The 16,940-nt window shown below is 47.0% G+C and overlaps 1 protein-coding gene across 1 annotated transcript in view; it reads right to left on the bottom strand.

Moving 5' to 3' along the window:
• Nucleotides 1-16,526, bottom strand: part of ADAM10 (ADAM metallopeptidase domain 10) — a 119,047-nt gene extending 102,521 nt beyond the window's left edge. Inside the window, exon 1 of the mRNA XM_056130842.1 lies at nt 16,239-16,526. Coding sequence (XP_055986817.1) covers nt 16,239-16,293 — 55 coding nt within the window. The 5' untranslated portion in view covers nt 16,294-16,526. The remainder of the gene's footprint in view (nt 1-16,238) is intronic.
• Between the last annotated feature and the right edge of the window lie 414 nt (nt 16,527-16,940).

Genomic DNA, 16,940 nt, shown 5'->3' with positions numbered 1-16,940 from the left:
CCCATAAACCACCTCCAGCTCAGCTATATAATTGGACTCTAGACCTCTCTGGTTTATGACTGAACTGCTTAACACCCATGATCCTAGAGACTCAGAGACAAATTTCAGAACCCAGCGGCTTTTGGCAGAGATATGTCTGGTCTCCGCAATGGGTTACTGGCACCGGACCACCCCAGAGGGGAAAGGGTGTTGTCCCTCCGCCTGCCTTGGCGGCTCAGTGGCCACCATCCTCCAGAGGTAATCGGACGGTCAGGTTTGGGCCCTCAGTGAAAGACATGCGGGACTTCACAGGATGGGGGTGGAGCCTGCCCTTTTCTCCCTGCCCCAACGAGATCCTGAGTAGTCGAACAGCCTCTCTGGCTCCTGATCAAGCTGCTTAACAGCCATGATCCAAGATAATCAGCAACAAATCTAGGAACCCAGCAGGTTTTGACAGAAATCCCTCCAGATTCAATTGTTAAAATTTCGGAATTCCAAAATCGCGCGGCCACTACTGCAGCCACACAACATCATATGTTATTCATAACCAGCAACAGAAAACAAATTGTCTACGGTTGCCTTTTTGGCAGATCTGAGTGTGGAGGTAAAATTCCAAACAATAATGATGGGTCTGGTGTCAAAATATTGAATGTAATCAAAGTAGAAAGAGAATAATGTAGAAATCATCTGCCCCACAGGTAGCGGGAGAGTGTGGGATGGGGGGTATACTGGGGTTTTTGGTGGTGGAAAATAGGCACTGGTGAAGGTACGGATGTTTCATTGTATGACTGAGACTTAAACCCAAAAGCTTTGTACATGCTCTCCTGGTGATTCAATAAATAAATTTTTTTTTAAAAAAAGGAGGGGGGTGGGGGAAATAGGTTTCTAAGAACTACTGACTTGGGCCAAAGCAACAGCAAAGTAGGCATGGAGTTTGCCTTGGATGGGCACACCTGAGGTCTCTGCCTTGTACTCTATAAAGTTCCCCTGAGCCTGACAGGAGTGACCTCTGAGTGCAGAGTTAGGAGCAAGCCCTGACCAACACAGGGTTGGTCTAAAACAAAATAACCAATAAAACAAAATTCTTTAATCCACTCAATGTTAAATAAGGACTTCCATTTTCATTTGTAGTTATAAAGAAAGCAGTCTACACCGTGCTTATAAGAAAGTCACAAATCATCAAAATATGTAAACCTGATACACATCAAAAAGCATCAGAATTTGGGGCTGGAGTGATAGCACAGCAGGTAGGGAGTTTGCCTTGCACGTGGCCCGACTCGGGTTCGATTCCCAGCATCCCATGTGGTCCCCCGAGCACCGCCAGGAGTAATTCCTGAGTGCATGAACCAGGAGTAACCAAAGTAGCACTGTAGCACTATCCTCCCGATGTTCATCGATATGCTCAAGCGGGCCCAGTAACATCTCCATTGTGAGACTTCGCAAACAGTAATTTATCAAACTATGAAATTACTAATTGGTCTCATTCCCCTGACCCTGAAAGCGCCTCCAATCATTGGAAAAAGATGAGTAAGAAGAGGCTGCTAAAATCTCAGGGCTGGGAGGAATAGAGACATTACTGGCGCCCACTTGAGTAATTCGACAATCATCAGGATGACAGTAACAGTGACAGTGATGAAATTACACGCTGTGTAATTGTTAAAATTTCAAAATTTCAAAATCGCGCGGCCACTACTGCAGCCACGTGATAATCATATGTTATTCATAACCAGCAACAGAAAACAAATTGTCTACTGTTGCCTTTTCAGCAGATCTGAGTGTTGGGGTAAAACCCCAAATAATAACGGTCTGGGGTCAAAATATTGAATGTAATCAAAGTAGAGAGAGAATAATTTGGAAATCATCTGCCCCACAGGTAGGTGAAGGTACAGTGTCTCATTGTATGACCGAGACTTAAAACCCCAAAGCTTTGTAACTGCTCTCACGGTGATTCAATAAATAAAATTATTAAAAAATGGGGAAAAAAAAGCAAGGTGGAGTTCATGCCCAATTCAATCAGCCTATGATTGAATAAATCATATTTTGCTGAATAAATAGCAGTATTCCTACATAAAAAAAAGATGCTTACAATTTAGAAGGTCCCTGGGAAGTCTGAACATCCCCATACTTAAAAATGAGAAAATAATCTTCCTGTTTATGTGGAACAATGTCGCAATTCTTGTGAAATGCATAGTATGGTATTCAGAGGACTGCAGAGAGAGTACACTAGGAAAGGCACTTGCCTTGCACACAGCTGACAGAGGTTTGATTTCCAGTCCCCTGAGCTGAGAGCAGAGTAAAGAGTAAGCCTTGAGCACTGCCATGTGTGGCAAAAAAAAAAAAAAAAAAAATCAAATAATTTAATTAAATTAAATCTTCAGGTCAGAGATGTAGTGCAGTGGAGTTGACTTGCATTCTATGTTGCCCTGGGTTCCAACTCTGGCACCAGAGGGCCCACCAGAGAGCAAGGAGAGGAGGGAAGGCACCTGGCTGGCATGCAGCCAATCTGGGTTTGATCTGGACACTGCTGATGGTCCCCCAAGCACTGCAGGGGGGGTCACTCCTGGCAGAGACAGGAATAATCCCAAGCACCACTGGGTGTGGCCCAACTTCCCCCCTACAAAGAAATAACTCTGGAACCATTGAAAAACAAAATCTTTAAAAATAAGTAACGTATCAGGCAATTGCTTACACATTAAACTGATAAAGGAGTAAGTGGTTTGGACATATAAGATGACGAAAATAAACAACCAGTTTTCATAACTAAAAAATGTGGGGGAAAGTTAAAAGCAGTGCCTAAAACAACCACACCAAATCACCTAAAAATGAAGTACAGGGGCCAGAGTAATAGTACAGCAGGTAGGGCTTGCATACGGCCAACCCGGGTTCGATCCTCAGCATCTCTTATGGTCCCCAAAGCACCACCAAGAGTAATTTCTGAGTGCAGAGCCAAGAGTAACCCCTGAGCATCGCCGGGTGTGACCCAAAAAGCAAAAAAAAAAAAAAAGAAGTACAATAAAACAGGGTCAGGAATGTAGTTAAGCAACAAGAACACTTGTTTTGAGCCCTGGCACTGTAATAAATAAACTGGGGAGGAGGGGAGCTGGGGGGGAGGGGGGGTCCCGGCAAAAACAGGTCGGAAACTGTGGACACTGGTGGCATGAAAAGTGCACTGGTGAAGATGGATGTTTGAACATTGTATGGCTGAAACTCAATCATGAACAACTCTGTAACTGCAAATGTCACAGTGATTCAATAAAAAAAATTTTAATAAATAAATTGATTAAATAAATAACAAAGACTAGCAAATAGCTGGGAGGCCAGGGGTACGTGCCATGAATGCACAAATACCTAGATTCAATCCCAGGCACTGCATGCCCCCACCCCCCACAAACTGCTACCTGGTGTGACCCAGTGGCCGCCAAGTACTGCAGAGTGGCCCTCGCTGGCCCTGTCAAGCCGGATCAGAGCGGAACCATATCACAAGTCCTGTGCAGCCTGGTCAGGCAAGGGTCACCAGCAAGTAGGCCGGGGTCTCCCGAGCACCAGGTAAGTTCTAAGAAATATCAAAATCTAACTTGGTCTCCTCGCCACAGACGAGCTCAGGTGTCCCCTTTCCACGGCCTGAAACAGCACAAGCTAAAGTCTGGGGGTCAGTCTGGCTGGAAAAAAAGCTCCAAAAGCTGGGCCACATACTCTGTGGAGGCCCGGGTTCGAGCCCCAGCACTGCCAGGAGTGGGCCCTGAGCAGAGAGTCGGAGGAGTCCCCACACACCACCAGATGTGGCCCCAGAAAGAAGCCCTGCTGCCCAGGGGTGGCACAGCACTCGGGTCCTCTGCGTCCGAGACTCGGCACCCTGTGGGATGTCTGACCACAGCACGCAGGAGAACAGACCTCAGGGACACCAGAACTAGAGCGATGCTCGAGCAGCAGGACCAGAGGGCGACCCGTAGCGAGACCACCAACAGAGAGGAGCTGCTGGTGAGCACCACAACAGGAGGGTAGCGGCCATGGACATGGCAGTCTCGGTGACATGCCAGCACCCCACAGCCAGCCACGTGGCAACCCCCAGTCAGCAGAGGGAATGACAGGCTTGAAGAGACCCATTAAAAAGAGGGGAAAGCAGCGTTTTTATTTCCGTCACTCGTAGTAACAGGAAACCAGGCCTCTGGTGGTGCTTGGAGGCTGGGCACTAAGAGGTCTCGCCCAGCGCTTCTTAGGGAACTTGGCAGCACCGGGCACCAAATCCAGGGCACCTTCATTAAAACCACGGACTCCAGCCTTCTGAGTCAGCTTCCAGACCCTACTTTCTACAGTTTTTTTTTAAAGTCACAAAGACACAGGTAACTGACAAATTAATGACAATCTGTCACTTAAAATATTCTTTATAAAGCCAGAGAGATAGGACAGCAGGAAGGGCATTCACCCTGCATGTGGTCAACCCATGTTTGATCCTTAGCACTCCAAAGGGTCCCTGAAGCCCACCAGGAGTGACCCTCAGCACAGAGCCAAGAACAACCCCTGAATGCTACTGGTGTGGCCCCAAACCCAAAAACCAGATAATTAATTTTTTAAAACATTTATTTTTAATAACTGGAACACAGGTGTTGCATGCAGGAGCCCAAGCACCAATCACAACCTTGTCCGGTTCCCAAGCACAGAGACAAGAGTGGCCACAAGAACAATCACCAGCCCCCAAACTGATCACTACGGAAACAAATAATGTGTGTGTGTTTATCAGACTACATGGTGTCTGTCCTCAATTGTTTTTAAAGATACAAGTTTACTTTTTTATTTTATATCATTCACTTTTACTTCGATTTGTATCACTGTCCTCCCATTGTTCATTGATTTCTTGAGCAGGCCCAGTAACATCTCCATTGTGAGACTTCTTGTTACTGTGTTTGGCATATCGAATACATCACAGGGAGCTTGCCAGGCTCTGCCGTGCGGGCGAGATCCTCTCGGTAGCTTGCCGGGCTCTCTGAGAGGGGCGGAGGAATCAAACTCAGGTTGGCCATGTTGGCTGCGTGCAAGGCAAACGCCGTATCCACTGTGCTATGGCTCCAGCCCCACTTTTACTTATTATACATTTATATCAGTTTATAAACATTTCTATCAAGTGCCTTTTCCTCAATAAACATGTATGAAAGTTAAAAAATAATGCACCAATGGTCAAGAACCTGATTGGTGAATAGTCAAATGACTACTGACTATGAAAAGTCATTTGACTATTAAAAATTAAATGACTCAAAAAACAAAGAACCTAAACTACACTTGACTGTAAAATAATCCAACCTACATACAAAAGTAGAAGCCAGCACCACCCCTATTCAACACTTCTCAATGGACTCAGTGCATGGTTTGCATGCGGAGACTGCAGTTTAGTCTGGATCCTCCTGAGCACTGCCCGGAGCAATCCCTGAGCACCGGGCCCAAAGTAGTCACTAAAAATCATGGGTGTGGCCCAAAAACTAAAAGGAAAAAGTCAGCTTATATAGAACTCAGAGAACAGCATCCAGTTCTTTACTAGAATCCAGTCAAGCCATTCTCTGTAAGCAAATATCTATAACAGTTAAAAGTGTGGGGCAGAGCACTGCCAGGAGTAACTCCTGAGTGCAGAACCAGAAGTAATTCCTCAGCATCTACAGGTATGACCCAAAAAGCCAAAAAAAAAAAAAAAAAAAAAAAGAAAAGCAAAAACTCAAAAAACAGAGTGTGACCATATATATATATATATATATACACACATATAAAGCATATTTCAACATACTTTTTAAAATAAACTGGTTTCTTAGAATTAAAAAATAATAGAGCTAGTTGGCTAAAAAGTGAAAGCAGGGGGCTGGAGTGATAGCACAGCGGGTAGGCATTTGCCTTGCACTGGGCTGGATCTGGGGTTCAATTCCCAGCATCCCATATGGTCCCCCGAGCACGGCCAGGAGTAATACCTGAGTGCATGAACCAGGAGTAACCCCTGTGCATCGCTGGGTGTGACCCAAAAAGCAAAAGTGAAAGCAGTTCTTTCTAAAATTATAAAGTATGCAGAGTATGAACATCAATGACCAAAACCTACTGAATATTAAAGTATAAAATTTATGTAGTACTGTAGCACTCCCGCTGTTCATCGATTTGCTCAAGCAGGCACCAGTAACGTCTCCACTGTGAGACTTGTTACTGTTTTTGGCATATCGAATACACCACAGGGAGCTTGCCAGGCTTTGCCAGACGGTCAGGATACTCTCGGTAGCTTGCTGGGCTCTCCGAGAGGGATGGAGAAATTGAACCCAGGTGGGCCACATACAAGGAAAACACCCTACCCGCTGTGCTATCACTCCAGCAATATATAACTTATAAAATACAACTTTATCTAAAAATGATAGGGTTGGAGAAAGTGCAGCAGGTCGGGTGCCTGTCTTGCATGCAGCCAACCTAGGTTCAATTTTCAAATCCCCATATGGTTCCCCAAGCCCCACCAGGAATAATCTCTGAGCATAGTCAGGAGTAAGCCCTGAGCACTGCCAGGTGTAGTCAAAATTAAAAAAAAAAAATGAGAACAAGTACATAGTTAGACTTCTATGCTGATTTGAAATGTCACTGTGGGGGCCAGAGTAATAGTACAGCAGGTAGGGTGCTTTCCTTGCACAGGGCCGACCGGGGTTTGATCCCTGGCATCCCATATGATTCCCTGAGCACCATCCGCAGTGATTCCTGAGTGCCAAGTGTGCCCCCCCCCCACAAAAAAGAAAATAAAACAATGTTATTGTGTCATTTCAAATTATTTACAGGGGCAGAAAAGATGGCTCAAGTGGCGGACCACATATCAAGCCTGCAGTAGGCCCCAACTGAATCACCAGCACCAATCCCAGAGTCCTCAACCACAGAATCACAGAGCCACAGTGCGTCCTACATTTGTCACTATCCCTCCACCCCAAACACACACACACACACAAAGAGGCAAAGAAATAGTACAGAGTTGTTAGGACCTTGAATGCCTAGCATGCAACCAATCTGGTTCAATCCCTGGGACAAGCAGCATATAGTCCCCTGAACATGGTCAGGAGTGTCCTTGAGCAGAGCCAGGAGTGATCTCAGTATGGCCCAAAAAATAACAGTGCACACACCAACACAGACTGTAACACACACAGGGGGCTATGACTCTCAACCAACCCAAATAAAATAAAAAGGACTCCAGTCACCACCCTCCTGTGGATACACATCTACCCCAAGCCCTCCACTTTATCCTGCCCATTCTCACCACCAATCACAAGCTTCTCCCGTATCATGTCCCAAATCATCTTACTCTGCCTCCTTCCAGGAAATCTGAACATGCAAATAAAGCCGCTCTGCTATGAGTGTCAATGCCACTAATGGGAGGAATGAAAAAAACTATTAATTTTGAGTACTTTAACCGATTTGGGGTTTCTGTGGGTTTTGTTGTTATTGTTTGTGGTGCTAGGATTAAGCCCAGAGCCTCACAAATGCAAGGCAGGTAATCTACTGCTAAGCTTTATCACCACCCAAGCTAAAATTTTAAAGGAAACTGTAAATGTCAAAATGGAATAGAATTAATCCTGAAGATAGATTAACAAAATAAGCTGCAAGTAGAATCCTTAAAAATATTTCCCCAATGAGGCCAGAGTGGCAGTAGGTCGGGCAGGTTACTTGCCTGGCACCTGGCCACCTGGGTTCAATCCCAGCACCACATAGGCTCCCGAGCCTACCAGGGGAGACCCCTCAGCACCAAGTCCTGAGCACTGGTGGGTGTGTTCCAAAACCAACAGATATGATTTTTTCCTTGAGTTGGAGAGATAGTACAGTAAGAAGGCCTTGCATGCTCCTTGCATACAGCCTACCCGGGTTCAATCACCAGCACCCCATATGGATTCCATAGCACCTCCAGGAATGATTCCTGAGCTCAGAGACAGAAATAAACCCTCAAGTACCACCAGGTGTGGCCCAAAATTAAAATGAAGCGTGTGTGTGTGTGTGTGTGTTTGTACGTATCTTTTTCCCCCATAGAAACTAAAGCCAGAAGGATAGTCCAGCAGGCAGGGCACTTAACTTGCAATCGGCTGACCTGGGTGCAATCCCTGGCATCCCATATGGTCCCTGAACACTGCCAGGAGTGAGCCCTGAGCACAGAGTCAGGAGTAAGCCCTGAGCACCATTTGATGTGGCCCATAGAAAAATTAAAATCCTATGAATTCAAGCAAAGTTCTTATGGGTTAACAGGTAACTGATGTGGTTTGGTTTTTAAATAATCCTTGTGAGTTACTCATTCATAAATTATAAATTAACATAACAGGCTGTTTTTCTCCACACTCAGCTGGAAAAAAAGTGGGATAATTGGCAAAGGTAAATTTTTAAGAACTGCAGTACACAGATTAGGAGAAGGAGGGTTTGGCCAGGATATGGAATTTTCAGGACACAGGCTTAGATCAATTAACACAGCAGCACTGCACTGTAGCACTGTCCTCTGTTGTTCATCAATTTGCTCGAGCGGGCCCAGTAATGTCTCCATCATGAGACTTGTTGTTACTATGTTTGGCATATTGAATACGTCACGGGTAGCTTGCCAGGCTTTGCCGTGCGGGCAAGATACTCTCGGAAGCTTGCCGGGCTCTCCGAGAGAGGCGGAGGAATCGAACCCAGGTCAGCCATGCTTGTTGCGTGCAAGGCAAACGCCCGACCCGCTGTGCTATCACTCCAGCCCAATTAACACAGTAAGAGCTCAGAAATAACAAGGGGGTAGAGAGAGAGGGTTGAAGGCACTTCCCTTGCATGTAGCCCACCCACTTCCATCCATGTCACCACTAGCCAGGAGTTGTCCCTAAACTGGCCCAACACCATGATCCCTGCCACCCCCAAAAAAGAAAATGCAACAATAAGAAAAGTAACATTCAAAATTCCTCTAGAGCAGGGATTTTCAACTTAAGCATTACTGACATTTCAGCTAAATAGTTCTTTCCTATGGGGGCTATCCTGTCAATAAATTTTATTGGCTTCACATTAAATATCTGACAAGTTTACAAGTTTTTCTTCTGTGGCATTTCTTGTTCTATGCTTATTTATTTCTTACAACTGCCCTAACCCAGGATTCAACTATCCAATTTATCAAGGAGCATATTTAATCTCTCGCCAACCCTTCAACGTGGGCAGCTATCACTCTCCAGCACTCACCCTCCTCCTCAGCACAGCAGTCCTGTGACATGAATAACCCAAGTCAGGTGAGTTCATTCTACCAGGGTATGTGCCTCCCCCCACCTCAGACACCATTCCCCAAACAGAGGTTACCCAACCTATGAATCTTCAACTACAACTCATCTACTTCAACCAGAACGCTATTTATCAAAGCATTTCTACCTACAGTGAAAAGCACAGTATTTTTCGCTCCTTCTAATCCTAGACTACAGTTTCAAGGCCAGAAAAATGGTGCAAGTAGGTGAGTTCAAGCCTTTCAGGTATGAGGAGGGGATTAATCCCTAGTATCACAAGCCTCCACCCCACCCAGCACCACAAGTATGAGGCTGGGCCCCCCTGAGCATCCTACTTACTAGCCTAAGCCCTGACCCTAGCACCACCAGGTCTGGCTCCCCCCAGCGACTACAAAACGATGATGCCTCTGTGATTCAGACTAGCCACAGACACGCCATCAACTCCAGCAATACCCTCACCGTGCGCACTCTCACAGAACCGAACTGGAACTGTAATAAATTCATTCAGCAGCAAAGAAAAACTTCATTTCCTGAGAGCTCTTCTCAGTACTGCCATTTCTTACAACCCAGCTCAGAGAAGAATGTCCCGAGAATTATAGAAAAATAACCTTGATGCTGCTGGCCTAGCAACGTTACTGCCCTCAGAGGAATATAGTCTAACTGCTAGGATTATTACGTTTTTCAAATTTCCCTTAAGGCTGCTGCCTTTTCCTAGAAAATTGACAGCTACAGGTGCCAGAGAGTTTTGCAAGCAGCCAATCCAGGTTCAATCCCCAGCACCCCCACGAAGTTTCCTGAGTCCACCCACAAGTGATCCCTGGGCACAGGGCAAGGAACAAGTACTAAGTACAGCCTCGCATGGCCCAAAAACCGAAGGAGAAAAAAACTGAACAGTGATGGTCAGGATGTGGCTCAAGAAGCACAGTCAAAGCCTGGCATGGTGAGATTCTGGGACCAATCCCCACCTGATATGCCCACCCCTCACCACAATGCCACAGAATGTGGCCCCAGAATAGCACCCCAAAATGTTTTTTAACAAAACAATAAACATAACATACTTTAAACGTACTTTAAGCAGAGAAAACATTAAATGTTTACTTATAACTTAAACAAAATTGTCAAAATTTAGCGTTACTGGACTCTTTCTATAACAAACAGACTTCTGGGGCCAGAACAATACTGCAGTAGGCAGGGTGCTGGCCTTGCATGCAGCCAACACTGGTTCAATTCCGGGCACGACAAAAGGTCCCTCATCCTACCAGCACTGTAGCACGGTCCTCCCATTGTTCATCGATTTGCTCAAGCAGGCCCAGTAACATCTCCATTGTGAGACTTGTTGTTACTGTGTTTGGCATATAGAATACGTCACGGGGAGCTTGCCAGGCTTTGCCGTGCGGATGAGATACTCTCTCAGTAGCTTGCCAGGCTCTCCAAGAGGGGCAGAGGAATCGAACCTGGGTCGGCCAGGCCGGCAGCGTGCAAGGCAAACACCCTACCACTGTGCTATTGTTCCAGCCCTTCAGTTGTGACCCAAAAATAAAAAATAAAATAAAATAAGTTAAAAAATTAAAAACTGTTAATTTCATAAGCTGTTAAAAAAATAAAGAGCAAGTAGACTTTTAAAGGTTTTCAAGAAGGATCACTAATAATTCTTCCTCTAAAAAAACAAACAATAAACTTGGGGGTTCTTCCCAATAGAACACCATGTGAGAGTAAAGTAAAGGTAAGGCATCCAAACTGGACCAAGTATCCCTGAGATGAGAATGGGGCTCAGGCTGTGGTCAGTGTTTCTCTGTCCAATCTGTGTGTCTATGGTCCACCTCCCTGCCCAGGAGGCCACACAGCCTCCATGGAAATTCCACACTGGCAGTCACTTACAATGACCAAAAGCTACATTTCTGCCCAAACCTCTCCACACAAACTCTATTTTTGGTACTCCACAAAGACTACATTTTTACATTAGGCTATTCCAAAAATATACTTCCTACTTCAGCAAAATTGTTCTACCCATTAAAATATCATATTCAAAGACAAAAAACTCAGCTTCACAGATATCTCAAAATCACCAAAACTGAAACATACAACAGCTACTTTCTGCAAATTAACAAGTAAAAAATTACTGGAAGGCCAAGGATGTGGCTCAGTGGTAGAAAATATGCTTTGTAAGAAGGATGAGGCTCTGGGAGGCCGGAGCACTAGTACAGCGGGTAAGGCGTTTGCCCTGCACGCAGCCGACCCAGGTTCAATCCTCGGCATCCCATATAGTCCCCCCAGCACTGTCAGGAGTGATTTCTGAGTGCAGAACCAGGAATAACCCCCGAGCATTGCTGGGTGTGACCCAAAAAGAAAAAGAAAAAAAAAAAGAAGAAGTATGAGGCTCTGAGTTTAACCCATAGCACCACAAAAAAACAAAATTAAGGGCTGGAGCAATAGCACAGCGGGTAGGGCATTTACCTCACATGCAGCCGATCCAGGTTCAATTCCCAGCATCCCATATGGTCCCTGAGCACCACCAGGAGTAATTCCTGAGCGCAGAGCCAGGAGTAACCCCTGTGCATCGCTGGGTGTGACCCAAAAAGCAAAAATAAATTAATTAATTAATTAAAATGCTGGAAACTTTGGTTGTCTCCCTTTTGCCTACTCTTTCATTTAAATTCGGAATACACTTTTTCTTGCCATTTACATTCCTGCAGAGAATTATAATTAGATAGTTGAAAGCATGCTTGCTAAGTATAAAGCCAAAGCTCTCATGATCCACAACTAGGAAATAATCTACTTTGCAACCAACTGAATACACATTTTCTTTCATGTTGTCCTGGTTACTAATCAGTTTCTTCTCTCCAGTCTATCCTGTTTTACTTTAACTAGCGAAAGGTCTCAGTACAACCATCCCAGGTTTCAGAAAGTAACAGCTTTAGCACTCAACTCTATAAGGCTAAAACATACGCCCTAGAAAAGAAAAGTCACATGAAGCTGGTATACTTAATTCCAACTAAGTCTCTGTACTTCACTTTGTGTGGAAGAGTGTCAGGTATATATTTACTTTCCCCATGGCAAACATCTTAAAAGACAACTAGTATGCCAAAAAAAAGGTCAGGAAATCTAACTAAGAAGTTGGAAATACTTTTGAAACTAAAAGTAAAAATAATAAGTTTGGGCCAGAGAGATAATGCTGGAGGAAAGGCTCTTTGCCTTGCAGATGGGCGACCCTGGATCAATCTCTGCACCACCCAGGGTTCTCCAACCCTCTCCAGCAACGGATCCTAGGACAGGAGTTAGGAGTAAGCCAGGGGTGACCCAAAAACAAAACAAAACAAAAAACAACAACAAAAGTCTAAGCTTAAATCCAGTATATCTTGAAGTCAGTAAACGTCAAATGAATCTTAGAAAAACTTCCATCAAATATGAACAGTTGGAGGGTTGCAAGAGAGTACAGAGGTAAAGGTGCTTGCCTTTTATAAGCAAACCAAGACTGGCTTGATCCTGAGACAGCATATGAGCACCACTAGGAATGATCCCAAAGTCAGATGTGGCATACCACCCCAACACATATATACATAGACACATACACACACACACACCCCAGGAGCCAAGGAACCAAACCTAGGCTCCTATACCAGCAAACCAAACACTCTTACCAGTGAGCTACATCTCCAACTTGGGCCAAATTTTAAGAATGTTTCCAGAATTGTTATATGGAAATCTTCTCATATCTGAAACTATCATCTATGCCCTAACAATAGAAAAAACATAACACTGAATTTATCATGCCATTTCATTTTCACAGAGTTTATATTAACAACACTTCTTAAAAGGAAAATGCCTGGGTATTTTTTTCTATTTCCATGATCTTAATTTTCCCTGTGGATCTCATTCCATTACAAAAAGAAAAGAAAAAAAAAAACCCAATGTTTTCTTATTTGCTCAATGAGACCTAAAGAAAACATAACAATTCTTTAAGACCCTCACTGTTACTATTATCAACTTTTAATTCTAATAACCTAAAATTGGAGTGAAAATATTGTCTCTCATTACTTTTATTAACAGTTTTAAAAGTACAGGAAAAGTGGGGGGGGGGGGGGGGAAATGCCCCAACAAGTAGATCAAAAGTTTGAAAAGCAGTAACAGTATTCAAAAAAAAAAAAACCAAAGTTTGCCCCATTTGGATTTATCTATACAAGAAACAGCACAGAGGCAGAGATGTGGAAAACATACTAAAAACAAGTGAAGAAGGCCAAGAACATCATCAACAGAAATAATGAGAAACCGCACTTCCCAGGAAAGCAAAGAGCAGCTGGAGCCTGGAGAGCTGGAGAGTGGCTGTGTGCACACGCCCAGTCTGACCCTGCACCCAGCGCAGGCCCCCACCACAGCACCACCTGGTGGCCCCCAAGGACTGCTGGGTGTGACTTGGGGGGGAGGGATGGACCACCAGCCTCCAAGCAATAGCACAGTGCAAGCTGTGGCTCAGGACAGTCAGCATGCACTCTGAGTTTGGAAGTCCTAAAAATAAAGTGGGTAACCAAGCACCATCAGGGTACCCGGGTAATCCTCAGACCCTGGCACCGATAGCCAGGTTAGTTGGGAGACAATTAGCAGGGGAGGGGCGACAGCCCTCACCCTTCCGGAAAACTTACAGCTACAAAATGTATAGTACAAACCAAGTATTTATGCTAGGTTTTTAAATATAAAATAATACACCATGCCCTAGAGTTGATGTTAAAGACTGAATTTACTGCTACAGCTAAATACCTCTGAGCCTTCCTTCAAATGCATAATCGATTATGAAAGACACTAGTTCTGTAACATACAGCATGTAGCACTGTCCTCCCGTTGTTCATCGATTTGCTCGAGAGGGCACCAATAAGGTCCCACAACATATTGTGAGACTTGTTACTGTTTTTGGCATATCGAACACCTCACAGGTAGCTTGCCAGGCTTTGCCGTGTGGGCGAGATACTCTCGGTAGCTTGCAGGGCTCTCAGAGAGGAGGAATCCAACCTGGGTTGGTCGGGTGCAAGGCAAACGCCCTAACCGCTGTGCTATTGCTCCAGCCCTCTGTAAGATATATGGAGTTTTAACAGTCTTGTGTATATAAATATTCTTCAGACTAATAAAAATTGTTTCACCCTATTTTTAAGACAAATAACTTTTAAAAAGCACTTTAACCTAAGTATTTTAGTACATACCTATCAGATACTTGCCGAACTCTCAAAACTTTAAGGTATCTTCTTACAAATACAAACTATGAGGGGATATGAACTAGAAATGAACAACTTAAGGAAAGTTTTTATTCTAAACAATTTATCTTCATTCTAAACAATTTTCCTTCCAACTTCACATACTTCATGGGAAGTGCAAAAAAAAAAAAACAGATGCAAACCAAGAAAGATGGACAAAAGTACTGAATAAAGGGAAAGCAACTAAGTTTATTCTAAGTTTATTAAATACCAAAAATGATTTCTTCATTAAAGTACATATCTTCACCACAACATCCATCTACACAAGTGTGTTCACTACATATGCTAAAACAAATAAATTCTGTGTGAATGTATTTCAAGTCAAAAAATCAGGGCCACTTAAGCTTATGAACTTGACCATAAAAAGCTCAAAATTATCAATGAAAACGGTACATATTACCCAAAAATTACAAAAGTTACATTCTTAGCATTATTTTAAAATCATTTTGTCCTTTCAGTTTTGCTTAACAACAAGCAATCTTTGAACCAGTGCCCAAAGCAAAATGACACTTTATAAAGACCTCCTGAATTCTGAATGTAGGGACTTTCTGCAGAGCCAATCTTAACACACTAAAGATTACGCTGTTAATTTACTTTCCTACCCCACTTCCGATTCTTAACCTTTGATTAAAACAAAAGGACATTTTTACACATTGCTAATCAGTAATTTGAAGGGCCTGGTGAGTATCTTACTTTTTACTACCTCTTAGAAACTAGTTTCTAAGTCCAGACTTCGAAAAGTGAAAACAGAAAAGCGATTTGTTAGAAGCCATTAGAGAGTTGCTACAAATGTGAACTGTTACAAATACAAATGAAACAAATGTGACAGAGGGTCTCCAGCACACTCCGGAAACCTACAGGCGACCCACTTCATCTAAACTAACAAATCAATACAAGCTACAACAAAGCAGCATCCTTGGAAACAAATAGAACCTAGAAGGAAAACACGCTTGGCTGAGCAGTGCAAGCCACCGCAGCAAACACAGGCGACGGGCTACACGAAACCGCCGCCTCTGTTCCAAAGGACCAGATGGCTGGCTACACGTCCAAAGTCTCGCTGAAGGGTTCCCCTGTAGCCCACTGCTCTGGAAACAGAAGGTTCGGACGGCATACTTTGGGTCCGAAACCTAAAAAGTTTTCCTGGAACTCTGCACGTCCCCAGGCTGCAGCTGGTCCCAACAAGGACAGGAAGTAAAAAACCGGGTCTTCAAAACCGGGTTCGTGGAAGGGCAGCTAAGCCGAGTTCGTGGGGGGATGCTGGAGCCGGGGGGGAGGGTCGGCAGAGCCCGGTTCTGCCAACCCACTCCGGACACCACGCGTCGGTGCCAGGCAGAGTTTCGGAAAACTTGGGCCGTGCCCCCGCGCCCCGCGCCCCGCCGGGCGGACACCCCCGCGCGCCCGGACCCGCGGGCGGAGGCGGCCCCGGGCCCGCGGGGGCCTCCTGCAGTCGCGGGGGCCGCGGGGCCGGGCCGCGCCGGCACAACTTGCCGCGAGTGAGCGCGGCGGCGCGGCGCGGGGCGCGGGGGCGCGCTCAGGCTCGGCGGCGGGCAAGGCCGGCGGGGAGCGCCCCCCGGGAGCGACCGAGGCCCCCCGGCGCCGCCCGCGCTCCGCGGCCGCCTCCTGCCGCCCAGCCCTCCCCGCCCGGCTCGCGCCTCGGCCCCGCCACCTGCGCCCCCGCCCCGGCCGCGGGGCGCTGCGGGGGCCGGGATAGGCCGCGCCGGAGCCCCCGCGCCGCCTCCGGCCGCCGCGGAAGGCAGCCGCCGGGGCCGCGGGGACAATGGGGAGCGCCCCGGCTCGCGCTCACCTCCCAGCCCCGCCGCCCAGGACAGGAGCGGAATCAACACTCTCAGCAGCACCATCTTCCGCCGACGCCGCGCGCGGGCTAGCAGCCGCGCATCGATCCCGGGCGCGCCGCTCCGGGGCTGGTCCGAGGCTCCGCGGGACGCCGGGACCGCCCGCGGCGGGAGCAGCGCGGAGCACCGCCCTCTCGCTCCACTTCAGGGCCGGCCGGCGCTCGCGGCTCCGCCGAAACACGGACCTCCTCCCCCGCGCCGCTGCCTGCCGCCCTTCCCCGCGCCCCTTCCCTCGCTCGGCCCCGCGCCTCCGCCTCCCGCTCCCGAGCCCAGACCGCGGCCTCCTTCCTCGCCACGTGACGCGCCGGCGCCCAATGGGCTCGCGGCACCGCGCCCCTGCCTCCCGCCCTGCCCCCTCCCCCGGGCGCCCCGCGGCCGCGCGCATGCGCGCGGGGGCCGCTTCCCGGGCGGCCGGGCCCGCCGCCGCTTCCTGTCCGCCGGGGGAGCGCTGGGATTGGGCCGGGAGGCGGGGATTGAGCCGGGAGGCGGGCACTGGGCCGGGAGGCGGAGACTGGGCCGGGGGGCGGGGACTGGGTCGGGAGGCGGGGACTGGGCCGAGGGGCGGGGCCTGGCCCCGCGGCCCCGCCCGGAGCCCGCTGGCACCTGGGCACCTTCGCGCTGCGGACGCGGAGCCGGGGGTTGCGCCGTGCCGC

Source organism: Sorex fumeus, unplaced genomic scaffold (genome assembly GCF_029834395.1).
Source record: "Sorex fumeus unplaced genomic scaffold, SorFum_2.1 ptg000081l, whole genome shotgun sequence".
NCBI lineage: Eukaryota > Metazoa > Chordata > Mammalia > Eulipotyphla > Soricidae > Sorex > Sorex fumeus.
Note: the sequence above shows the minus strand (reverse complement) of the source record. Positions and strands in the feature narration are given on the sequence as shown.